Source organism: Epinephelus lanceolatus, chromosome 3, assembly GCF_041903045.1.
Source record: "Epinephelus lanceolatus isolate andai-2023 chromosome 3, ASM4190304v1, whole genome shotgun sequence".
In the NCBI taxonomy this organism is placed as follows: Eukaryota; Metazoa; Chordata; class Actinopteri; order Perciformes; family Serranidae; genus Epinephelus; species Epinephelus lanceolatus.
The window spans coordinates 19183154-19209445 of record NC_135736.1 but is presented as its reverse complement, the minus strand read 5'-3'; the positions used below and the strand labels follow the sequence as shown (position 1 = coordinate 19209445).

The window sequence follows — 26292 nt, the reverse complement described above, 5'->3', positions numbered from 1 at the left end:
CCAACACATTCTCACTACGACCTCGTCACATATTGACCTTGGTCATGGACTTTCCACGTCCTCATGCGTCGTGCAAGGTACCCTGGTTGTGTTGTTTGTTGAAGTTTTGGGACACCATGTCAAGTTCTGCCTGTTACATGCATCGTCTTCTTTCAAAATACACTTCCATTTTCACAGGAAATTTACTGTTTACATACAGCCTCTTTCAAAATAAACAGACATTGGAACAACAACGCAAATTACTTCTTTTTCCTTCAACAACAAACGCATGTTGCTGGCTTTAGGCAACAAAAGCATGGTTAGGTTCAGGAAAAAAGAACAGGGTTTGGCTTTAGAATCTTACGGGACGTGAACACCGCTCTCTTGGGTGAAAGTCAGTGTTTGTTGCATCCCCCTGACGCCGCCGGGCGCTGTTAAACTGTAACAGCAACCGGCCGCGCATCATGCCAACGTTTACGGAAGCCTTTTTTCATTGGTTTCTTACGCTGCAAGTCACTTCCCAAGCACCGGATTTCAACAGAGACCAGGCTCCTACTGCCATACTATGTAGCTGCCATCTCGCGCCTGCCAGCATGGATAAAAAGTGAAACAGCAAAACAAACAAAAAGTTACAGATTAAAACAGATGTGTGTCCAAAAAAGTTGAAATCCTGCAAATGTAGACAAACATGTAGTAGATTCGTTGACAGAAAATTAATCAACATGGTTTTTGTCATTTAAGTCATTTTTTAAGAAAAAACTGCAGATTATTTCCTGGTTTCGAGCTTAATTTGCTGCTTTCTTTGCTGTAAGTGACAGTTAACTTAATATCTTTGGGTTTTAGACTGTTGGTAAAACAAAACAAGCGATCTGAATGTGTCAGCTTGGGATTAAGAATGTAATGAGCATTTTATGTTATTGTCTGCTTTTTTATCGACAAAACATGTAAACAAATTAAACATCTGAATTAATTCTTACTGAAAATAATCATTACTTGCCGCCCTATTAGATTCACATCACTGAGGAACTGAGGAAGACACCGTCTTGTGACAGTGTTTGTGTGCAGGAGCACAGGAGGAAGAGGGGTCCAGTTGGTGACTGGGTGCTGAGTGGATGTGATATTTTTCTCAGCCCCTACACAGCAGTGTACTGTGGGTGGCAGGAGCCTGGGATTTCCACCTCAAACCCCACACTGAATCAGACTCAAACAGTCCTGCAATTTATCAAAAAATGAATTCAAGCCTAACTTCTAATCTGGCACAGTGAGTCTGTGCATTCGCACCACCGTGCAACTGTCAGTGATAACAAACAAAGGTGGTTAAAATAAAGCTTCGGCAGAGTTCAAGACCCCTCCAGTTGTTTTACCGCCTCTGCTGCCTCCCTACAAACTGCTGCGGACAGATTTACAGTAAGGCAGACCACGTCGTCGACCCAGGAAACACCGGGGGAGATTTTGTGGGGAAAGGTCTGTTTACCTTTGGGCAGAAAAACTCCACAGTCTGTGAGGTAAAATAAACTTTTTGTGTGTGTTTATGTATTATAACTGAAGCTCTCTTAAAGAGGTTATTGTTCTTTAGATTTCATAAGAGACCAAGAGAAAGGAAAACAAATTCGTGCAGTGTCCATGTTTGTACATTTGTAGCAGCTGTGTGATTTTGCACGGTTGCACCAGAGAAGGTTGTTGAGAAATCAGTGATTTTGGTCATAAAGCATCCCACCCTTTATAAGTGAAACCTTCTGCAATGACATCCTGAGGCTGATCACTTCCTTTAACTTCAACACAACTCCAAGTGCACAGGTTGGCAAACCCAATCTCAGTCCACACAAGATTAGAAAACACAATAATAATTTATTCTTTCAATGGTAAACATCAGCAAGTCATGTCTTCTTACACGTCCTCCGAAGAGTGAAACATAAAGGCCTAATACTGTCTTCTTTCTCTTTCTATTACCAAATCATTCCTCCATTTTGTTTCTTATCATATCTTTCCACTCTAGGTCAAGTTATAGTTACTTCTATGAGCCTAAACATCCACGTTCCAGCTTTTAAAATGCATGGGTCGACATTTTGGGGAACATGCATGTTAGTCATTCTATTGTCCTTGTCCTTGTCTTGTAATTAGACAAGATGATCAATACCACTCTCATACCTGACAGCTAAATATGGAGCTACAGCCAGGATCTGGTTCGCTTAGCTTAGCATAAAGACTGAAAGCAGAGGAATATAAAGTAGTCCCAGTCTGAAGATAACATAACCAGCCTACAGTCTACTTTGTGGTTGATTGCTTAGTTTGAGAAAATTCTACAAAGGTGGCAAAAGGTAGGACTAGAGATTTCTTGGCTTGGGCTGACAAAGAGGTTGAACTGTTACTTAAATTAACATATGAGTATAAGGTAGTCAAGGCAGTGGAAATCATTGACTGGGAGTCGTTGCAAAGCAAATACATCGAGATATTAGAATAGTGCTGGGAGCAATATCCATCTCTGGAGGAAGCCACAGCAATGGGAAAGGAGCACCCATACAGAAAGGATAAAATCACAAAAGGCATGTAGACCTGGCTGTAATGTTTTGACTTCACAAGCTGTGACTGAAACGACCCAACTGGGAAGCAAACATAAATGTCTGTGTCATTGTTTCCAAAACTAAAACTCAGCCCCGGGGTTTTAAACTAAAACTGACTCAGCAGTGTTTTCAAAGGTCTCAGTTTTTGGGGCACCAAAACACCAGAGCAGCAGTAGTTATGTGTTTTATGACAAAATCGTAGTCGTGTGGATGCAGCCCGACTCTGTCCCAGTGTCCAGTCCCCTTTAGTCCTCTTATCACCTGCATGTCCCTCAGTTTGTGTGCATTCCTCTGAGCCTGTTAAAGCTGCACGGCTCCTCCTGTTGTCTCCATCCCTCTGAGCAGTCAGTTAAAATGGTAGTAATCTCTTCCTTCCTTCAGCTGCAAAGAGTTGAGGTTTTCCTCCAGGACGCCTCCTGTCATGTCCTACAGATCAAACAGTGTGAGGGAAACAACAGGAAGAGAGAACATGATGGAGGGTTAAAAAATACACAACAGAAGACATTATAAGATGAGGTATTGTTTGCCTCTTCCATTTGCCTTTTCTTTTTAATAAAGGTCCTTGCTGTCTTCAGTGTTTTAACTGCGCTGAACTACAGTCAAAGGTTACACACAGGCTACAGAGACTGAGACTCGCCAACAGTAACTTAAACTATAGAAAATGTACAAATTGCATATTTGTTGATTATAGTTATTTGACATCTGGGTAGAAAAAACTTGTGTGATGGAGTCCAGGTGTGTGTGCGTGTGTGTGTGTGTGTGTGTGTGTGTGTGTGTGTGTGTGTGTGTTGCAGAGAACAAGAGAACGGGAATGATTGAATCCAGGTCTCCTTGTCCTCCAACTATGATTACTTCTCCCAATTCCCATAATTGAGCAATTAGTAGTCCCTGTAGGAGGGGTCACTCTGGATTTGACATCTAAATCTGGCTAGGTGATAAATAGGCGATTAGTGATTTTGCTGCCAGAACAGTGTGTGTGTGTGTGTGTGTGTGTGTGTGTGATTGTATATTATAAAATGAGAACGTCATTATCTTCGGAAAGGCTTTGCAGCAGCTTTGAATATTGGCAGGATTTTGGAGTACAAAATGTACAAAACTTAACAGTGGCAAAAACATCAGATGTTTGCACAAGCGTCATGTGATCAAAGATCAGGCTGCTGTCTCTACCCATTTCCTGGTTGCCCCCTCTGTGTGTGTGTGTGTGTGTGTGTGTTTTGTCCTGTGCCGGGCACACGCCCTCGATCATTATGTCGTTAACTTAGATTACAGACCTGAGGGACAGGCGGTCAGAGACAGCAAACATACAACATGCAAACACGTTTTCTGCTCACCAGTTTGACACAGATAATGAAGGGGGCGGAGGCAGCTTTGTAGTGCAGCACTGGGATTTTCGGCTTAGGTCTTTTCTGGAGGCATGTAAACAGAAATTGAGAGATAAACCACGTATTGTTGTTGGTCACAGCTTCATAGAAACTCTGTTCACTGGAATAAAGTGGTGTGGTGACCATTTGAAACACAGCTTATATCTTGCTTACACTGAGTCACAGTGAACGTTAGTATCGATCGACAGAGGCTGATCTCACCTTGGACTCCTCGTACGTGTAAAAGCCTTTCTGGATCTTGTTCTCGTCGACATCACAGAAAGCCTTCACCTGATAAATGAATCAGAATGGGAGTGAAAGCTCGCACACACTCGCATAACACACTTTGTCCACCAGCTCTGTGTGTCTCACATCGGACTCCATAGCTGGATGGAGCATACCTTCTCCTGATTAGCCGGACTCAGGCTTCGGTACAGCTTCCGGCCCTGTTTCCCGGCGTTCCATATGGTGAAGCTCTCCCATTGGCTGAGAACTCTCTCCTGCAGGAAATCTACTCGCAGCTTCCAAATGGTTTCCCTGGAAACAGAGGAGATGAGTAGGGGATAACAAAGGATGGACACAGAAGCAGGCAGTGCACACGCTTAAAATCAGGGATGCTGTCTGTCGGCTTAAGTCAAGATTGTTTGATTAATTTAGTGTGAAAACAATGTTTCATTATGTCTGAGAAAGATAAACTGACAAATATATAATGTATGTTCTGTTTAACATGCACTCATACCCAGGTTGTATTTTGCTCTCTAAGCTAACCCGGATGTCAGTGGAGTCTTAAACTAATCACATAATCACATACAGTAGGGGCAAATTTAAGAAAATTTTGGGAACTCTGTTTATTCTCCTACTTGCTAACAACCATGTAAGCACATGGCACATGGGCCACACTAAAAGATCAAAGTACACGTCAAATAAATTTTTCCCAAAGACGGCTTTTTAGGTAGTAATTATCAAGCTGATGTTTGTGAAGTGTTTTCTGTCATTTGATGCTACACAAAGAGGGTGTGACGTCATGACTGACAGCTGTGATTGGTTCGGATTGGTGTATGGGGCATGTCTCCACCCTCAATCACTACTGTGCAGACTTTGGCTCCAAATGACATCACCAGTGCCAGACAGCAGCCCCTGCATCCGGGATATTTTGACTTCAACTTGTACAGTGGTAGGAAGTGGAGAAGTGTCAACCATCTTTATATACAGTCTGTTGTTGAGTTTTGCAAAACATCCACCTATTTCTTTAGAGAGAAATTGCAATTTATTACCATTTGGCTCTTATTTCTCAAAGTTCTGGCTATGATTTCTCTCAGTAACATGACTGTACTTGGATTGTACCTTGTAAATTTGCTGAGATCTGGGAACATGACATCGCTACAGAGTTGTCTGACAAGTCAAGGAACACGTTTTAACCTGGGTTAGACACAATTATTTGGAAGAAAGAATTAAGCCAAAATTAAAATTATAATTCAAAATGTCCACTTTAAACATTCATCAGTTTACAGACCTGCTTTGTGGTTTAACTTTGACTGAGTATACTTGCTATAGTTGTGTGTGCTAGGGGTGTGCCACGATAACATCGGTATAATTTTTAATATCATATGAAAAATTCATATAGTGACACTCGCGATATTACGACCAATTGACACATATCTTTCAGCGGCTCCTCTGGCTGCAGCACAGCATCTCACCCTCTCCTCTCTCGCCGTGCACACACAGGAGTTGGTGTCGGCAAGTGATTAAACCTTTGGTAATGTAAACCTATGTGATGCTCACAGCTCGACAAAAACTACATATATGTGAATGTGGAATAGTTAAGGCAGCATAACAGCCTGTCACAGGTTACAGCGTGATGATTAGAGCAGAAAGGGCAGAGCAGAAAGGTCCAGGTGGAAAAAAACAATCATTTAGGACTTTGATAAAAGAAAAGGAAATCACCTGTTGATTTATATATATATATCCCAGGGTAATTTTTTTGTATTTGGGAGCTGTTTAAATGTGTAATTAGTGGTAGATTTTATTTAGTTGAACTATTAATATTGTATACAGAATCTGAATCAAACTCTGAGTTACTGTTGTTGTTCACAAACTAAAGAAATGAGAGATCATTTTATTTTTTACTGAACATTTTAAGGTAAAGTATTAGGTTGACATAAAACTTTACTCGATGCATTATACACTTAATTTGTTGCAATTCCATGATCTTAAATTAATAATGAAATATTTTTTTACTAATTGGTCATATCGTCAAAGATATCGTTATCGCATAAATACCCGGAAATATCGTGAAATTATTTTAGGGTGCAATAAATTATTAAATTATCGACATTTCAGGTGCAGTCACTTTCAGTTTGTCCTTAAAAGTAAATGATTTAGATATTTTATTTATTTTCATTTATTTTATTTATTCAACAGAAACAGTGCACAGATACTTAGCTGCCCAAGAGGTAGCTATAAGTTAATTTTCACGTGTAGTCCCTGAGCAGGAAACAGAGAATAATTTAGACACTAACTAACAAACTAACAAAATATTGTGGCTGAATTGCTGGTTGCTTGTATTTTTTGCTACTCCTTTTATATCTTCAAAGATATCACCGGTGAAATAAATGGAAGATGACACAACAAAAGTGAGACCCAAAGTGCAATAAATTGGAAACATCCCTGCAGTATCAGACCATAATCTCCTCTGTAAGTTAATTTAAAATATGTCAAAAGTATGAACTGCATCCAATAAAAACTAGGACTGAATTTCGACAACCTGATTTTTCAAGTGGATGGAAAAAGTTGCGCCTGTTTTAAATTAGCTTGTTTTCCTGTTGCCTGCACATTGACTGATATGCACAGCTGTGGCCTCACACACACAGACACGCACACCTTTACACTAAGATATGCATCTTCGCACTCTACACACACTCCTAACCTCTTCCTCCTCTCTCACACACAGGCATGCACACATTCACAGGAGGCACTCCACTCTCATCTCCCGATGTCAGTGTCTGACTGGTTCTATCAGTGGGCCTCATATGACAAACAAACCCACCACCATCATCAGTTGCGGGTGGTCTCAAGATTACTTTTCTATACATTCTCTATACAGGCTTTGATTCTCAGACATGGCAGCAACATGGCAGAGATTTACTATAAACTCCATCTGTATACACATACCAAAGCTTTCATCTCTCTAATACCCTGCAGATCAAAAGCCAAACACACATGCATGCACTCTGGTACACACACATTTATAAACACAGCCTTTCTGTGTTAAGAAGCCTTGCGTCTCAGTTACTGTTTGACACCATCTGAACTTTTTAAGAACGCACTTCTCACCTCACCGACAAAGCCTCTGCAATTACACTTTGTATGTATGTGTGTGTGTGTGATAGACAGAAGGAAGATGATGGTTTCTTGTGAATTAAGCGCGAAAGTAAGTAGGCTGTGGATGGGAAGGGGTGACAAGAAGAGGGGGAGGGTGGAAAGTCGGCAAGGCGAGCTTGAAATAGGTGTGTCCAAAAATAGTCAGATGAGAGATGAAGACAGAGAGGAGGATGATCGTTGAAGGAGTGCGTCAACACTCGCAGATATACGAGCAGTGGACAGATGCAGGGGAGGAAGGAAGGAAGGAGGAAAGGAAAGGGGATGAAAGGGGAGGTGTGTGTGTGTGGTGGGGGGAGGCAGGAAAGACCTTCTCCTTTGGTGTGTTTTTATCATTTGAGGCACTCACATGCACCTGTAGACACTACATGACCTTGCTGAAGCACAGGCAACAGCAGGAGAGTCAGATTTTTGAGTCACACACACACACACACACACACACACACACACACACCATCTTAAACACGGTTCATGACAAGATCTGATTCCCTCCTGACAGTGTCTGAGAAATAGTGAACATTCCACAGGGAGAGGAAAACAGGTTGAAATTCCTGATTCATATGCTGGGAAAGAGTCTGGAATTTCAGAAACATATTCTGAAAATCTCAAGATAATGAAAACACATGCCTGTGTGTGTGTGTGTGTGTGTGTGTGTGTGCGTGTGTGTGTGTGTGTGAGTATCGAGCTTTGAGAAAATCTGAGGATGCCAGTGGGCAGCTGTGAGTAGGTGGAAGATCAACACTGTGTCCAAGTATGTGAGAGTAGCTGAGCAGTGGAGGGGGCGTGTGTAGTGGGACTTACTCTGTTACAGAGTGAGTGGCGGCCTTCTCGTGGTAACGGTACACTAGCAGGCACTGGTCAACCCTGGCCATGCCCCCTCCCTGACGAAGACTCTGGTAGAAGAAGAGCAAGTCCTCTGGGACTCCCTGGAGAGGAGGGCGTAAAGTTGGTTCATGACGGTTAAAAACTGTAATTCATTTCTTTATTAGAAATTAAGGTGCTAATGGAGCTTTCTTTGGTTCGATATTTTGTGATGGTGGCAGGGTCCATTTAGATACGGACTTAATATAAATGAAGTGAAGTAACCGTGAGCTCATGTGGTGTCAGAATAATCTGTAAAATGAGTCCCTGCCTGGGAAAATTCAAAGTCGAAACAACCGGAAAGTCAGCATAAATGTTGGTACACAGATTGCCGAGCTGACGTCATATCTGCAAAAACAACAGACTGAATCACCATTTAATTTCCCTTCATCCATGCACTCTGACACTGTGTTCATGTTAGCCAAATTCTTGTTGGAAAGAGGGGGGCATTCTGCTTTGTTTAGTAGATAATTATGTATTTGTCTCGCCAACGTCATTTTCAGTTGCTGTGCTAGCAGCTGCCAGGAGAAGTTAACTTTTTTCAAAGCATTTTACACTCTGATCTAAACAGATAACTTACTGTAAAGCAGAACAACAATTTCAAAGGTCTTGACTAATACTACTGCATATGTGCAAAAATTGTATAAATCCTCTGTGTCTCAAGAGAGAGATGTGTGAGATCTGATAAATGGCTGTGTTTAAAGACAACACTGTGAGGTTGACAATGTTAAAGGAGTGTAATACTAAACCAGAGAACTCTTTTCAGAGACTGTTTTGAAGTTGATTTACCACAGCTTTTCATAGCTGCATTTATCTAATCCACACCTGTTGTCATTTTACATGAATGTATCTTTATAGCTGGCTGTCTATTGCTCAATGTCCACTGTGCTGTATGGCTCGACTTGACTCGACTCAACTCGCTTTTGGTACCAGGTACTTTTCTTGATTTAGTTTTCTAGTGCAGGTAGTACCCCCTTAATGTAGACAGGATTGTTTGCTGATTGTAAAAGTGAAGCTGCCCTAAACTGCAGTGACATCATCTTCTACATGACACAAGCTGGATCCTTTCACTGGCAACCAAACAAAGCAACGTCTGTACTTCGTCAATTGTATGTCATAGTGTATGCTGTATTTTGTGGGCTGCCACTTTTTCAAATCTCAGATGAGTGAATGAAACAAATTGCAATTACTATTGGTTGTAGCTTGGTGTTTACTCTATTTAAAAATGTCTGGTTTGTGCAGGATTTCCTGTGTCACACAGCTGACAATTCTAGTGACGATTCTCTCTGACTATCAGTGGTCTACAGTGTTTTAACTCCACGTCCAGCGTCGGCTCAACTTGCTTAGAACATTGACTGATGAGGTACTAGGACAGGTACGATCCACAAATTTTGCCAATGGAAAACCAGACAAGAGTGGGCTGAGCTGAGCAGTACTGTAACATGCAGTGGAAATGCAGCATATGTAGGAGGTGACTTCCTCATTCTTAAACACGCACACCAAACTCTGATTGGTCAATTGCGTCTGTAACTGAGGGAAACAGCTGCCAATGGACACATTTGGATTGCTGAACAAATCTGAGGCAACATTTCAGATGCTTAAAGTAACATTTTAAATGTGTAAAATAAACAAGAGCAGAAAGTGGAGCCCAACAAAGGATGGATTGATGGAGTGTTATTTGGAGTGGGAGGGAGGAAGGGAGGCCAAGGAAAGAAACACAAATACAGTGAGAAGGCTCTACAAATATTTTGGTTGTGAGGTCTCACCTTGCCTCCTTCATCGAACGGTCCAACCTTCAGGTACCAGCTCCTTGAGCAGAACCATGTTGGCATGACGACTGTGGGCCCATGAGACGTGTACACCTGAGACAATACAGAAATCACATGTTATCAGTCAAATAATACTGTGTTGTGGACACACTGTGAGTCTCCATACTGGTTGCTGTGAACGGACAATGTTTTCACTAACAGAACTCAGGTTACATGTCTGTTTGTATTTGTACCACTCTTTTTTAACAAAGTTTGGGTGTTGGGTGAGACAAGAACCAGAAAGATAAGTAATCATACCTGAACCAAAACATACAATTTAAATGTAAAAACAACACTGACTGGCTACAATAAGCCTCCAGAGTAGCGTTAATGCTCTTTCTGAACTCTACTGGAGGGGTGACATGCTTCTTCCAAAAGATATTCCCTCATTTAGTGTTTCATGATGCTGGTGGTGGTGGAAAGAACTGTCAAACATCTCCCACAGGTCTTCAACTGAGTGAAGATCTGGTGAAGGCTAGAGCAAGGTACCAAAGATTTGCCACAAGATGAGCTGAAACATGCACCGCTCTGCAACGTTCTAAAAACCTGCTAATTTACACCAATGCAACTAGATGAGATGGTGTATCATCCAAATGCAGAAACAGGCAACGTGCCTTACCTTCTAACACCACCCACCACGATTTAACCAGTGGAGTTGCAGGTGACATCGTCAGCCGGCTTGAGTTGAGCTCAGACGGCCAGTTCACACCACTGCAACCTTTCTTTGCAACGTTCTAAAATAGTTTAGTCTCCTCGCGAATTATTGGTCTGAACTGGGCTTAAGATGCACTGCAATCTGGTCACACAAAAACCACTTGTCGAAGTGGTCTGGGCCGCATTGTGTAAACACTCATGCATCCTGATGCATCCCAGACAAGGACTACATCATCAATGCAGGACGTGGTGGTTGTTTTGGTGACCTGTGCTAACGCTCTATAACTTCCCCATTTTACCATGAGTTGGACGGAGTGTTGTGCGACTGTCCATCATTTTGCCCTGTGGAAGGAGACGTGATGACTTCTACTGAAAGCGGTATGTCCAGCTGTATGGACACAACTGCTAACATGACGAGCAAGTATGTTTGCAAGAGTGTTGACGTAATAATCAAGCACAGGGCTCTTTGACCTTCAAGCATAAGTGACATAAGCAGTAACAAAATCTGAACACAAGTGGTCAGCTTGAAGCCCATGGTAGTCACAGGTGTGAACGGGGATGTGTCTCGGCTCTCCACTTGTGTTCGGATCATTGAAACACATGTTAATATCAGGTGGAAACAGGATTAAAGAACTGACCAGTACACCTGAAAACATAGTGTTAGATGCTGTGAATATCAACATAGTTTAATGATATTCATATGAATATCTCTTTGTGTTTAAACATACAAACAAGTCTGCTGTCAGGCTTTTACAATCATATCCTGCAGAGTAACCAGGATATGTAATTAGATTCATCCCTTGCAGTTTTTCCCTCAAAAAGCTGTCTGTCTCTGTGCTCACACAGCACAGGAAACAGCACTTTGTCTCAGCTCCACTTGATAAATAAAGGAACTTCTTGTTGTAGTTACAGAACACAACATCCATATCAGCTGAAACCCGACCAGGATTTGGTGAATGGCTCGGGGAAGTTTCCTATTTGGTTTTTAGGAACAAACTGAGAAGGACTCTGCAAGAGCTCCAATGCTGAAAACAAAACAGGTTAGAGTGCAGCCGCATGTGCTCTATTACAGAAGTGTGCGCTTCCTGAAGTGTGCAGGGGAAGGATACACACTTCCATCCTCCAGCACATGATTTTTGACTAATGAGTTTGTTTTGGTCTCTCCTTCTCTTTCTAACCACATCTTTAATACACCAGGACCTCATTAGGGCACCTATATTTCTTTCTCTTTTTACCCCGACTCATTTGTTCTACTGACACACACACACACACACACACACACACACACCTTCTTGTTCCTCCTTTACTATGTGTGTGTGTGTGTTTCCTTAAGTGTTGTGTTCTCAGTCTAGGGGTCATTCCAGGTTGATCTGTTCTTTCCTCCAACTATGTCACTGTGTGTATAACGTGCGTATAAGTGTGTGTGCATGTGCATGTGTGTGTGTGTGTGTGTGTGTGTGTCTCTTCTTGGTCGAAGCTGAACACGACTGCATAACAGAAATGAATCACAGATGAAGAAAATTGAGAAAAACATCTGGATTCAGCCAGACGAACAGCTGGACAGAATCTAGCGTGTATGTGTGTTTGTGTGTGTCCACCTACGTACATCTCTTCTCCCCTCTGTTGTAATATTGCAACATTTTGCAGATGTAAGCTGCGGCCAAAAGCATGAATAAGAGGAATAAGAATGAGTTCTGGGAAACGAGGGGACAGAGAAAGAGAGTCTGTCTTGGTGGTGAGAAATCAGTGGGGTAGGGAAGCTTTATGATAACCATATCTAATGTCCTACAGATGAACACTCGGGGTCTACCTCTGGATCAAGTTAAACGAGCCCCAGCCCGAGTAAATCTCTGGTTTACCTCGGCTAGATTCAGTTTCTTTACCCAGAAACTAGAAGTAAAGTGAGGAAAGAGAAGGAGAAAAGAAAGGAGCTGCTTTTAAGCCTGCAGAATCAATGTATGATCTCATTCTCATGCTTCATGAAACTTAATATCACATAAATATCCAGGAATGCCTGCTAAGGAGTTATGCAGACTGTGTATGTGTACGTGTGTGTGTGTGTGTGTGTGTGTGTGTGTGTGTGTTACGGAGAGAGTGGGTCCAGATTGTCTTGTTTCCTTGGTGACAGTGTGTTTTGTTCAGCAACAGTCGACATCCATCTCTACATAAATAGTAATACTGCCAGCGGTGTCAGATTCATATCAATTATCATGTGATGATTAATGTGATTATTCAATATGGTGAAAGTACGTATAAGCTGTAAAGGAGGAATTTAAAATGTTTCACTCAATAACCCCTTTAAGTAGCCACTGCCCTGCCAGTTGATATCTCGGTTACCAGATGCATTGTGATACAGCAGTACACTTAGTGCATAGTGTTATATCACCACGTTAGTAAACCAACACTATGCTAATGTAAGGACAGTGGACATCACTTGCCAATATCTTCCTAAGTTTTTTCTTGAATTTGTTCCCGAGAAAGGTCCTACGAAGAGTCTACACCAGATTCATGACATGCTCTTAAACCACAGAATTGTTCACACCTGTGTTTTTATAATGAAAAATCCTACTGTCCTTGTAAGTTGAAAGAGCTTGCCAGATGATCCCTATTAGCACAGGTAAACGCCCTGCTAGTCCCCATAAAAGGGCATGAGACCGCCAGGCCATGTACATGCACAGAAACTGAAGAGGAAGCTGAGAAAATTAAGTCAAGGATGCCCAAAGGAAAGTCTAAACAGGGTGGAGCACCGCAATCTAAACAAGAAAAGGACTTGAATTGCTGTGAAGTGGAGGTACCTCTGCAGAAAGTGAGAACCAAACGAGCTTCCATATTCAGTAGAGTCGGGAGTGCATATAAAATAATACAAAAAAGATGCACAGGATGCAAAAAAAAAACCCAACATTATTCAACCACTTGACTTACAAACTGCAAACTTTATGCATTTTAGTGGCACAATTGTCAGGACTGAGGACAGAGACAAGCTTCTGTTCTTAACTAAGAACAAATCCAAAATAAGAAAATATCAGTGAAGGTCAGAATCTTTGTGAAAACTGCGTAAGGCCCTGGTCACACTGAAAGCATTTCGCAGGTTGCAAAATGCAAGGTGCGCGTTTTTTTAAAAACTGAATGCCACTAGTGAAAAAAACGCCTGCTGCGCCTTTTTATTGTTGCCAGGCAACCAAGGGCTCACCTCCTTAATCTAAGGGCACATTCACACCAGGATAGTCCAGGGGACTCAGTTCCGCCTGGACAACGTCACGCAGATACAACAGCTGCTTGTTTGGGGGCGGTATTGCCCGAAACAACCACTGACCAGGAAGGAAAAAAAGCATGAGGAAGAAGAAAACCCAGCTTATCGATTGGCCAGGACTGAAAACGGAATTCCATCCCCTTCAGCCAGCTTGGTCACCACAAAAACACCAAACACCAAAATACACTGCACTCTACGTAACTTCCTCTCTTTGCTTCGCTTGATAGTCCATTTGCATTTCCCAATGAAAGCGAACCGCACCAGGGTTCACTTGCAAGTGAGCCGAGACCCCCAGTTTTCAAGCGGACCAGGGTTTGCTCGTTGGTCTGCACCAGAGTTCGAATGAGTGTTCACACCACTCCAAACGAACCGAACTATCCATGGAAGTGGACCAGGGTTCGTTTAAAGTGGACCAAATAGTGCCAGTGTGAATGCGTCCAAACCTCCCTGTGTTATCAATCTATCGTTTATTTATTTATTTTAGTTATATGACAGTAATCAATAGCTAGGTCCTAAAAAGTTCAGGCAGAGGGTACTTGCTGTAGCTCTGGTTGAAGGTGAGAGGCTGTCAGCAAATAGTTTGTTGGGCAGAGGAAACAGGAAGATCTGTGTGGGTACATGAGACCCTAAAAAAGAGGGTGGATCATGGAGAGTACCACCAGTTGGTCCAGGAGCTTCTCCTCCATGATGGCTGTTTCCAGACATATTTTAGGATGACTTAGGGGCAGTTTGACAACCTGCTGTCTATCATCGGGCCGTACAGCTCTGGGTATCCAGCAACCGCCACCACCAGTTTCTCCTCCATTATTTACCAACTGTGAACTTGTTGTTGTGACCACCACAGAAGGCCCGCCTCTCAAAACATCCAATTGGACAAAAAAAGGTAATATCAACAGAGATGACTTGGGGCATTTTTCCGCTTTGGGTTGAAGTTTTTTCAACTCGAGGTGTTCAGAGTGCTCCGGCAAAAATATCAGGCACCTAAAGTGCAGAAATGCGAGGCGCGCAAGCAAAAAGCTTCATTCTCATTAAAAACAATCAGAAGAAGCTGCCTCCAGCTGCTAAAATGCTTTCTGTATGATCAGGGCCTTAGTGGATTTTCGGAGGAAATTTCGTCATATGAACAGTTGGTGAATGAAGCCCAGTGTTATCAGTTTGGTTGCCTTGTGCTGGAGCACGTTAGCATTATTTTTGTCATTCAAGACCCTCTGATTAGGTGATAATAGTGTCATACAAGTTTGACGTGACTTGGCAGATGACACTTGGATCGTGACCATTCACAGCGTTCCATGTTTATTCATTATACCATCTGCCAAGGGAGGAAACTCCAGCTCCAACTGCCCTGGGGGAACAGCCAATGAAATCTAATGTGGAGGAGTGCAGAAGCTGATGTCTATCTTTAAAATTTTGGTATCGTCTTCAGTGATGTTAATACGTGTCAACTTTCACACAGTGGTGCGGTACATTAAGTACTGCGTGTCAAAACGTCTGCTGCAGGAGCAGTTGAAACAAAAACAGTCTGCACAGTAAGCTCACAGTGCTTTTGTTTTTTTTCCACTGCCGACAGTTTCCTCTATGGGCTCCCCTCAGCAGACAGCTGGCAGTGTGACACATTTCCTCTGGTGGGACTGAGATGGACAGAGAGGTCAAGCATGGCGCTGCGTCCTCCGTCCAGTCCACTGTCACATTTCCGTGGAAACTGCGGATGGCAGGTACGTATCCTGTTTCTGTTTGAACTGGCTGCTGCCTGGCACATGACCTCTCACACACACAGATACACACATTCACAGGCATACTATGTGCGCCCAAACACACACGCTGAATCGAGCTGTGGGTGTTTACCTGTGTGATGAGCTGATCTTCAGTGATTGTGTTGATCCAGCGAGTGTAACGCTCAGTAGATCCCTCGGGAACCCTCTGGACTTTACAGCCAATCAGCTATCATGGAAACACACACAAAAACACCACAGGAGTGTGATATCTTAGGTTACAGTTAAGCTGCAAAGATCAATTCTAGTTTCAGTAGGAACCCTTCAGAATAAAGCAGGGGTGTCAAACTTATTTTAGTTCATGGGCCACATACAGAACACTTTGATCTCAAGTACAGTACAGGCCAAAAGTTTGGACACACCTTCTCATTCAATGCGTTTTCTTTATTTTCATGACTATTTACATTGTAGATTCTCACTGAAGGCATCAAAACTATGAATGAACACATGTGGAGTTATGTACTTAACAAAAAAAGGTGAAATAACTGAAAACATGTTTTATATTCTAGTTTCTTCAAAATAGCCACCCTTTGCTCTGATTACTGCTTTGCACACTCTTGGCATTCTCTCCATGAGCTTCAAGAGGTAGTCACCTGAAATGGTTTTCCAACAGTCTTGAAGGAGTTCCCAGAGGTGTTTAGCACTTGTTGGCCCCTTTGCCTTCACTCTGCGGTCCAGCTCACCCCAAACCATCTGGATTGGGTTCAGGTCCGGTGACTGTGGAGGCCAGGTCATCTGCCGCAGCACTCCATCACTCTCCTTCTTGGCCAAATAGCCCTTACACAGCCTGGAGGTGTGTTTGGGGTCATTGTCCTGTTGAAAAATAAATGATGGTCCAACTAAATGCAAACCGGATGGGATGGCATGTCGCTGCAGGATGCTGTGGTAGCCATGCTGGTTCAGTGTGCCTTCAATTTTGAATAAATCCCCAACAGTGTCACCAGCAAAACACCCCCACACCATCACACCTCCTCCTCCATGCTTCACAGTGGGAACCAGGCATGTGGAATCCATCCGTTCACCTTTTCTGCGTCTCACAAAGACACGGCGGTTGGAACCAAAGATCTCAAATTTGGACTCATCAGACCAAAGCACAGATTTCCACTGGTCTAATGTCCATTCCTTGTGTTTCTTGGCCCAAACAAATCTCTTCTGCTTGTTGCCTCTCCTTAGCAGTGGTTTCCTAGCAGCTATTTGACCATGAAGGCCTGATTGGCGCAGTCTCCTCTTAACACTTGTTCTAGAGATGGGTCTGCTGCTAGAACTCTGTGTGGCATTCATCTGGTCTCTGATCTGAGCTGCTGTTAACTTGCGATTTCTGAGGCTGGTGACTCGGATGAACTTATCCTCAGAAGCAGAGGTGACTCTTGGTCTTCCTTTCCTGGGTCGGTCCTCATGTGTGCCAGTTTCGTTGTAGCGCTTGATGGTTTTTGCGACTCCACTTGGGGACACATTTAAAGTTTTTGCAATTTTCCGGACTGACTGACCTTCATTTCTTAAAGTAATGATGGCCACTGGTTTTTCTTTAGTTAGCTGATTGGTTCTTGCCATAATATGAATTTTAACAGTTGTCCAATAGGGCTGTCGGCTGTGTATTAACCTGACTTCTGCACAACACAACTGATGGTCCCAACCCCATTGATAAAGCAAGAAATTCCACTAATTAACCCTGATAAGGCACACCTGTGAAGTGGAAACCATTTCAGGTGACTACCTCTTGAAGCTCATGGAGAGAATGCCAAGAGTGTGCAAAGCAGTAATCAGAGCAAAGGGTGGCTATTTTGAAGAAACTAGAATATAAAACATGTTTTCAGTTATTTCACCTTTTTTTGTTAAGTACATAACTCCACATGTGTTCATTCATAGTTTTGATGCCTTCAGTGATAATCTACAATGTAAATAGTCATGAAAATAAAGAAAACGCATTTACTAAAACAAATCATGAACAGCCCGAGATATCAAAAAAATATGTGCAAATTCAACAGTATGTCTCAGTTTGTCCACAATCAGTCGACTACTCTCTTTGATTACATGTAACTTTTTTACATAATTCCCCACTAAAGTGGAAGCTACTGAATAAGCAGTAGTCGTCCCCTGCCTTACAAACCATTTACAATCTAAAGTTTTATCAGTGTGATATTAACACCAAACATGATGCGAACTTTTGACTTCTGCGACTTTGAACGGTAGAATATTTTGTGCTGAATTGCTTACTAACCATAAAGACCAGAGGTATGTTAGAGACAGAGACGGACGGAGCTCTGCGTTCATTTCGTCTGTATTTGTGCATGTTTTCTGAAAGCTTACGGAAACAGACGAAACAGAGCAGAACAACCGGAGATCATGGAGGCCGTGTAGCATAGTTCTAGAAAAGATACAACCATAGCAGACGACAAAGAAGTCTTAGAAATGCCAGAACAGAACGAATTGATAATGAAGTGAAGAGAATACTCTATCGACATGTCAGGATGTTTTTAGTGACCTATCAGACCACCGCCGTCTACAATGCTGCCTCTGTTAAAAGGTACAGCATTGTGACCTCCTCCACTGTCGCCTCGTTTGTTATGTGAAACTTTTGACTCCACCATCTAGTGCCATCTATTGGCTGTATCTATGCCAACATGTGTTCACACCAAACACGTTGCGATTTTTTGCGTCATGTTATTTGCATGAGTTTAACTCTAGAATATTGTGTGTCGACTGGCATCATACATGCATGAAATTGCTGAATGGATGAATAATTTTCCACCATTAAGTCCTCGGTATCGTACGTCCTCGGAGGATCTCAATGCTGACTGGCTATCGCAATCGGTTGCTTAGCAGGTGCAAGCAAGTGACGCAAAATTGTGCCACTTACTCCATTTATGCTGCTTAATTTACAGATTTTGTGTCACTTGCGTTGTGTTCACCACGCCACCCGGTGAGAATTTGCACCTAATCATGTCTTTACATCGACTTTACATGTAATTCAGTCGCACAAATTGTTTTATTCGCGCCCAGTGTGAACACAACGTAAGACACTGAACAGGGCTTCACCCATATTGTTTTCAAGTATAAGTCTGATGCAAAATCATTTAGAGGGCCAGACTGGACCCTTTGGTGGGTCAGTTCTGGCCCCCGGGCCATATGTTTGACACCCCTGGAGTAAAGGCACATTTAAATTAAAGTTAAAGTTCGTTGAAAATCCTTAAAAGCTTCCATGAAGCGTTGTTTATTAATCAATTAGTTGACTGACAGAAAACTAATTTGCCACAATTTTAGTTATTAATTAACCCTTTAGATAATTTTTTAACTAGAATCCCTAAAATGTGTTGCCTATAGCTTCTCAAATGTGAATATTTGCAGATTTTTTTTTTGTCTTGTAAGACAGTAATCTGAATATCTTTTAATTCTTCTGGCATTTTACAGGCCGGACAATGCAAAAAAAAAAATGTTACAAACCCTAGTTATCAATTTTCTAAATGACAAAATATCAGTTGTGCCCACTTTGATACATAGAGGCCAAATTTCAGGTCAGAGGTCAATGACGAGTAAAGAGGGGCTCATGTAAAGACAAGACAGGTTATACAGAGCTGAAAAACAAAGCAGAGGACCACATTTATTATACGCCACCATAAAGTAGCACAGCCATAACAGAGAGAGGCAGGCTGTTTGTGCAGGGCGGCAAGCCTGCTGTCTCCATGCTGTCTCCCTCACTTCCCTCACACACATGACCTTTGACCTCTGACCTGGCAGGCCACAGAAAGCATCAACACCGGATACTCTCACTGTTCTGCGTGCCAACTGCATGGAAGCACACACACACATGAATATTTTTGTGGAGGGATTTGTGAGATGGTCAGAAAAAAGAGAGAGAAATGGAGGGGGAGGGAGAGAAGTGAGGAGAAGAGAGAAGGAGGGGTGAAGGCAGAGCATGACAGAGAGGGAAGGAAGTGAGTAAGCAAATACTTGAGGGAGAACTTACAGAGTTTGGGTGGAGGAGAGACGCCTCGTACTGCAGACGAACTCTTTGGGGAAACATAACATCATCCTGGAGTACAATTCAAACACGTAGCACATGTTAATTATCATAAGTGTTCAACATCATGTGGGGGAAAAATCGATTCAGCAAAGTATTGTGATACTTTTGTGTGGCAATATTGTATCATCACACAGTGCCAAGAATATTTTTTTATATTCTATAAATTATTAATATTACAAATACAAATTAAACTTTAGGCAGCCTACTAGAATAATATAATCAGTTGCTTTGTCAGTCCACTAGATACATTTTGCTGCAAAAAAAAAAAAAAAAGGTTTACAGTGAGATGAACAGACTGAAAATGTTATATTATTAAAGGTGCTGTATGTAAGAATGTGGCCAAAATGGTTACTGCACTCAAATTCAAAATACTGCTGCAAGTCGTGTCCGCCCCCCCTCCCCTACAGATTCGAGGTTGCTGGACAGTGGCACACTGGAGACTGATTTGTTTGCCCACGGGCGGCTGCCGTGGCAGGGCCGCGTCCTTGATCTTCGGTTTTCCAGCAGACCGTTCGAGCAAGTCCGGCTTCTCTGCTGCTAACGCTGCTGCCGGGATACAACTGAGGAGCCGGCTGCTAATGTTATGTACCGGGACACTGCTAATGCCGCTTGCCGTGCTGCTGTAGCTCAGTCGTAACTGTAACTGATGCTGAGACTCTACTGACTGCGTGACTGGTAGACGGCGGTGGGTGGCGCAACAGGCCTAAACACAAATTCAAAACATAAACATGATTTGCGGACCGTAAATTTTTTTAAATGCGAATATTCTGACTGTACTATTGTTGTCAGTGAGATCAGTATGTTATATGAACATTATTCCTTAGTCTCTGTGACATATTAGGAGGATTTTACGAGTATTTGCTTTAGATTTCTTACATATAGCTCCTTTAAACAAAACAGATGTTGACAAAGTTTTCCTTTGGAGACATAATTTACTGTTGAAAAAAGGTTATAAGGTTAAAAGGTTATATGTTATCACAATACTCAGCATAGCAACATATTTAACATTACAATAATATGTATCGTGACTTAAGTATCGTGATAATATTGTATCATCCATCCATCCATCCATCCACAGATAGATAGAGGGGTGGTTGTTGCTCAGCCTACAAGAACTTGGCTTGGGAACCAGCAGATGGCCAGTTCAGGTCCTGCACATACTGAGATATGGAGTGCGGACTGGTAGCTGGAGAGCAGCATTGATCTCATCATCATCTTGCCATCGTCAACGGCCATTTTTCCATGACTAAGATGAGCCGTTGATGAACTTAAAATAGATCTTTGATAATAAAAACTAATACCAAATGTATATATTTTTTTTCTTGAAAAGATGAGCCAGGACCATAATGTTAGTGATGGGCTACTTGACATTCAAATGTGTGATATTTTCCCCCAGTAGTGTATCCAGTCTGTCTGTCAAAACATAATCACTGTCACTGGTTGAACTGGTTGAGGTACGTGTGCAGATTCCCAGAATCCCAGCCATACAGGTGATGATTTCCCAAACCAACAGCAAATTAATGAAGGCTTCAACACAAAAGGGGATATATACATATTTATATATATATATACATATTATATATATATATATATATATATATATAATATGTATTGACAGTTGTTGTTGTTTTTTTTTTCCCAACTTGCGGTTGTGAAGCCCTGCGCTTCGAAACTACTCTTCGTCCTGCGACCGTGCAAGTGTTACAGGCCAATGTGGTTTTGTCTGATTTTTCAAGCTTCCCAGTTCAATAGCATGTGATCTAGAGAGCTAAATACAATGGCAAAGAGCAAAGCAAACCTGGAGCGCTTCGTGATCACAAGCACTGAGGACTTGAAGAGAGAGTCTCTCTCGGAGTGTTCACATATGCGCAAAAAATGCTGAGTCACTCTGAGTCTGTTTAGAAGGCTGAAAAGGACCAAGTGTGAAAACACCTTTATTCATAATACCACAGAAAGGATGCACTGCAGTAATGGGAGACAGAGAGATGCTCTGTGGCTACAAATTAGGTGGGAAGAACATGACCGACTTGAAATGACACCACGCTGCTATTTATGCCACGGTAAGTTAGCTAACTGTAACGTTACATGATAAGTCCTAACATTATCTAGGCATACGATGTCGATTAAAAGACCAAAAATTAAGATGATAAAAGTGAATAACATTTGACTATTACTAAAAAGCATTTTCGTATAAAGACTGAGACTAAATCTAAAGTAGCTCAAACACTTAGCACTGCTGTAGAGGTGCCAGTTAACGTCCTGGGCATTGTCAATGTGCCCTTGAGCCAAACCCCAAAGTGCTAGCAGCGCCGACTATGTGGCAGCCCCCTCGTTCTGACGTCTCTCCACTCATGCATATCTATAGACCCTGTGTGTGCATGTGTCAACATGTAAAAACTGAATTCCCCCATTTTCACTCTCTGATTTGTAGTTTTGACAGTCCGGCTTTTACACCAGAGACTGCAAAGCGCTGTTTCAAAGACAGAGCTGCCACTCATCTGAACATAAACACAGAAAACACACATGTATCAAACGCTGTGCTCAGCTCATTAGTCATGTGTTCTGACAGGTCTGTCAAACAGTCACTGAGGTCTGTGTGTGAATGTGTCTTTGTACGCCGTGTATATTTGGACAAACCAATATGATCTAATTACTGTTGACTCACTACTGTGTGTGTTTTGGGAGAGAGCTGGACAGCAAAATGAAACATGCCCTGTCTGACACACACACACACACACACACACACACACACACAGACACTTACCGCATCCTGAAAGCACAAGTATTGTCCACAACTCTGAGATATTGCCTTGTTCTTTGCATATCCCACTGAAAGACAAAAGAACAGTGTATGCTTATGTTGCATGTGTATGTGCATGTGTGTGTGTGTGTGTGTGTGTGTGTTCTTGCATTCGTATATACCTCTGTGTGCTAACTATTTCCATTTAGCCATGTGTTAGTAATTATCATGTTCAGCCATTAAACATTTCATTTTCTAAATGTCAAACCAAAACATGCAACAGTCATATGCATGAGATCAGTAGCCCGTCACAGTGATCACCATGCCGTATTATTTTTGTCAAACACTACTGGTCCCTGGATCATCAGAGGAATATGAAACTAAACTTTAAACTACTAAAACTAAACATCAAGCTTCTGAACTTTGTGCCAGAACAAAACACTTCTGATGTTTAATCTTGTAATGGACATGCTGCTCGTTTGGGAAGCAGTGGCATTTTTGTGCGTATAGTGTTAACAATCCTGGAATTGAAGCCCATGTTGCTGAGAAAGATGTTTCAGCATATTGCTGTTGTTTCCATCTTTACTTGAAGTCATCATTTCACGGACATTACAAACAGGACAGTTGTCATCTGTCTTCATAATATGAAGCCACACTTTGGACTGTTTCTTCTTCTCTACCATACATTGAGACACATACGATTCTGATGGGGCAGACGATTCGGAACCGGTTCTTGATTCCCATGCTTTACTCTGACAATACACAGAGCAGGTTAAAACTGATGTAACACAGAGGGGCCAATTGATGCAGATATGCAAGTCTATAAAAATGTTTTTTTAGTAGAAATGTTAAGGAAGACACTTTGTTAGAAACATGAATTTCAACATGTCAGCTGTGTTGACGGCAAAGGCACAACCTCATTTATTTTCAAGTCCAGATCAGGATCTGCAGGATCTGAGATCTCACTTCTAAAATCAACTGGAAGCCACATGCCAATATGTCACATATTTTACTTGGATCTCAAACGTATGTTACTCATTTCTTCAGCTCGCTGCATTGTTGAGGACATATTCTTAACTCAAGGTCCAATTACAAGCTTTTATTTAGTTCTCACTGCCTTCATGGCAACATACTTAATACATTCTAGAAACAGAGTCTGTGAACCCCAGACTGGTGACAGAATATAGTGTCACAGTCTGGGGAGTTATCAGCCAAAGTATGTGAGACACAGTTATAAGCTCTTGAACTGACCCGCATCAAGTTCTTCATTTAGCCTTTCTGGCTTCACATAGAAAATTAACTGCTGACATCATAATTTGACAAGAATGGATGAGCAAGCACTCCATTATCTGTATCTGTTCAATCAGATCAGAAGTTGCCATTTTAAGCCTGAATTGATATTGCTATATTTATTATTTATTGGGAAACTATTTACAGAACAGCCTCAGGATTGAGCTTCAGATCATTTTTGATCACAAGAGTGAGGATTTTCCTTTATTACGTGTACAGATATTGACACATTTAACTCTGATTACATTAACGCTCATAAAAAGTAGGCCTACATCATCTGCACTGGATACTTGTTTCATCCAAATATTCGGCTCAACCCTATTGACAAGATAATCTAATCGGCACTGGGAATTGTTTGCTGATCAGCAACCTTAAAGTTTACTGACCTCCTCTGGGTTTTGCAGAGTCGTGGCCAGAGATCGTGACTGTGATGCCCCTCGCCTCCAGCCTCTCCCTCCAGCCCTCCAACACTTTCCTGGACTCATCCTGAAAGACATAAACACATACACACAGGTCTCATATTTTGAGACAAATTACACAAATGTGTGTGTAAATGTACAAACTAACAAACAAACAAACGTACGGTGCTTGCATCGTCAAAGACAGAGAGCTCCATGGTTCCAGTGAAGTCTTGGTGTAATATGGCCTGCAGACATTCATCCAGCCAACAGGATGCATTGTACATTGGCATGACAATACTCTGAGCACAATAAACACAGAGAGAGTCTACAGTCAATGCAAATACTAGATCATGTGAGGTCCTAATTTCCCAGAACAACTCTCATTCAGGTTTCTACAGTAAGCCTGTATTCTCCTTCAGCTCAGTACATTCACGTTGGCTGTGTATGGGAGAGAGCCAGTCTGTCACCCACCACATTCACTGCTCTTCTCTCCTCCTCCTCCTCCTCCTGCTGCCCTCCTGTCGGGGTGTCTGCTTCATCTTCTGTGGTGCGGAGTCGCTTTGGTGGGTTCATGTTCACCTCTGAGTCCCCGTACCTTTACCCGGAGAGTCCGCTACTGATGTGGGCAACGACACAACCGTTAGCCGACGTCTGACCTCGATTATCGGATGTAATAAATGTCTGAAAACAACGAAGGTAAACCGAAAAGACAGCCTGTGACGATGGGCAGTGACCCACGAGGGCTGCACGTGAATGAAAATGTCCGTTAACAGTCATTTATGAACTGTCAGCCATGTAAAATGTTTCCCCGTCAACAAATGACGTCTCTTGAAAAGTGTTGTGTACATTTTAGTGACGGTCAAAGTCACATTTTTAGTAAAACGTGTAGCCCAAACTCACAGCGTGGATAACAGCTCAATACTTCCGGAAACACTGAGCTCCTGACGCTCATTGGCTCGTGTAAAACACGGACAGACACTTGATTGGCTGTATCTAACCGTCATCGTCTGGAACAGTGACGTCAGCGACAGTGTGTAAAACAGCTTTTTGACTGGAGTAAAAAGCTATCGCCACTTTCTGGAGCTTGTAGGTGAAGTTAAACAATATTACGACTGTGAAGGTTACGATTAAAACAACTTGGTCAAACACTGAGTTTTATTTATGTATCATAAGTTTGGTTTTGGTGTGATTTTATTTTTGTACAGGTGAAAATAACTGCTGTAACTGTATTCTGTTGCAAGTAATTGCTAGTAGTTTGAGTGCAATGTTGATTATAGTGTATTGCTTTGTTATGGAAACCAGAAAGTCTAGGTAAGTCATTGCCAAGTTAACAACTAATGTTGATAGATTGTAATAACAAAAAAAAAAGTTTTTTCATTTACAGATTTTAATTACATAAATGCCTATGTGAATTATTTTGCATGTATACAATCAGCATGTTTATAAACCCAAATGAGAAAAAATACATAGATAATGTAACACTCAGTGGATCCCCAGCTGGGGGAATATAATAGAGTGATAAAACTAGGGATGTCAAAGGTTAACTGCTGAGAATAATTTTAACAGGTTACACAAATGGTCTGTTGGTTAATTTTGCTACTGTTCAGTGTAATAGTAGTACTGGTGCTAAGCTGTACCACATTAAGAACAAAGATAAGGTATTCTTGCTACTCTGATAAGCAGGGCCACGGGGAATTTGCCCCGACATAATTCTGATGACATCTGCACAGATTGTATCAGCTTTGACAGAGAGAGAAAAAAAAAAAAAGATTTTCATTGTGGATCACCACTGAAAATTGTAAAAAAAAAAAAAAAATAAATAAAAAAAAGACAAAAAAATCTACAGATTCCATTTGGGTCTGCTGATTAGCCAGTCTTGACCACGCTGCACTGTGTACAGGTTGGGAGCAAGCTAGCTCATACAGCGATTACCTTTGGTAACACTTTAACTATGTTATCATTGTTAATTCTGTTAGCACCGTTGGCAGGGTCAACACGGCTAGTGGTGTTAACACATATTGGTTAACAATGCTAAAAGGGTTTTACGGCTCAAAATGAAGCCGCTTGCTCACCTGGGCAACCTGGGGTCAGACTGGAGGATGTCCACAATGTTTTCGCAGCAACACCATCCCTCAGTGGTTACTGCTGAATGAGGGGCGCTGCTCGTTACTGCCCAGACTTGTTGAGATGGTGCGCAGTGCATAACAGCCAAGGCCAGA

The 26292-nt window shown here is 42.0% G+C and overlaps 1 protein-coding gene across 1 annotated transcript; it reads right to left on the bottom strand.

Moving 5' to 3' along the window:
* Positions 1 to 1807: 1807 nt before the first annotated feature.
* Positions 1808 to 24988, bottom strand: qtgal (queuosine-tRNA galactosyltransferase). Its single transcript, XM_033623352.2, has 12 exons — positions 24545 to 24988; positions 24256 to 24372; positions 24059 to 24158; positions 22407 to 22471; positions 19586 to 19651; positions 15695 to 15790; positions 9907 to 10002; positions 8081 to 8205; positions 4303 to 4438; positions 4124 to 4192; positions 3872 to 3946; positions 1808 to 2966 (listed from the first exon to the last, which is right to left on the bottom strand). Exons 1-12 carry the CDS (start codon positions 24644 to 24646, stop codon positions 2886 to 2888), a joined length of 1128 nt encoding a protein of 375 aa, XP_033479243.2. The 5' UTR covers positions 24647 to 24988; the 3' UTR covers positions 1808 to 2885.
* Between the last annotated feature and the right edge of the window lie 1304 nt (positions 24989 to 26292).

What these genes read in the sequence shown, in the direction of transcription:
- qtgal (XM_033623352.2), bottom strand. Translation starts at nt 24,646, where the DNA reads ATGAACCCACCAAAGCGACTCCGCACCACAGAAGATGAAGCAGACACC. An exon ending in AGAGAAGAGCAGTGAATGTG is followed by an intron (nt 24,373 to 24,544) that starts GTGGGTGACAGA and finishes TATTGTGCTCAG; the next exon opens with AGTATTGTCATGCCAATGTA. An exon ending in AAGATCAGCTCATCACACAG is followed by an intron (nt 10,003 to 15,694) that starts GTAAACACCCAC and finishes GTATTGTCTCAG; the next exon opens with GTGTACACGTCTCATGGGCC.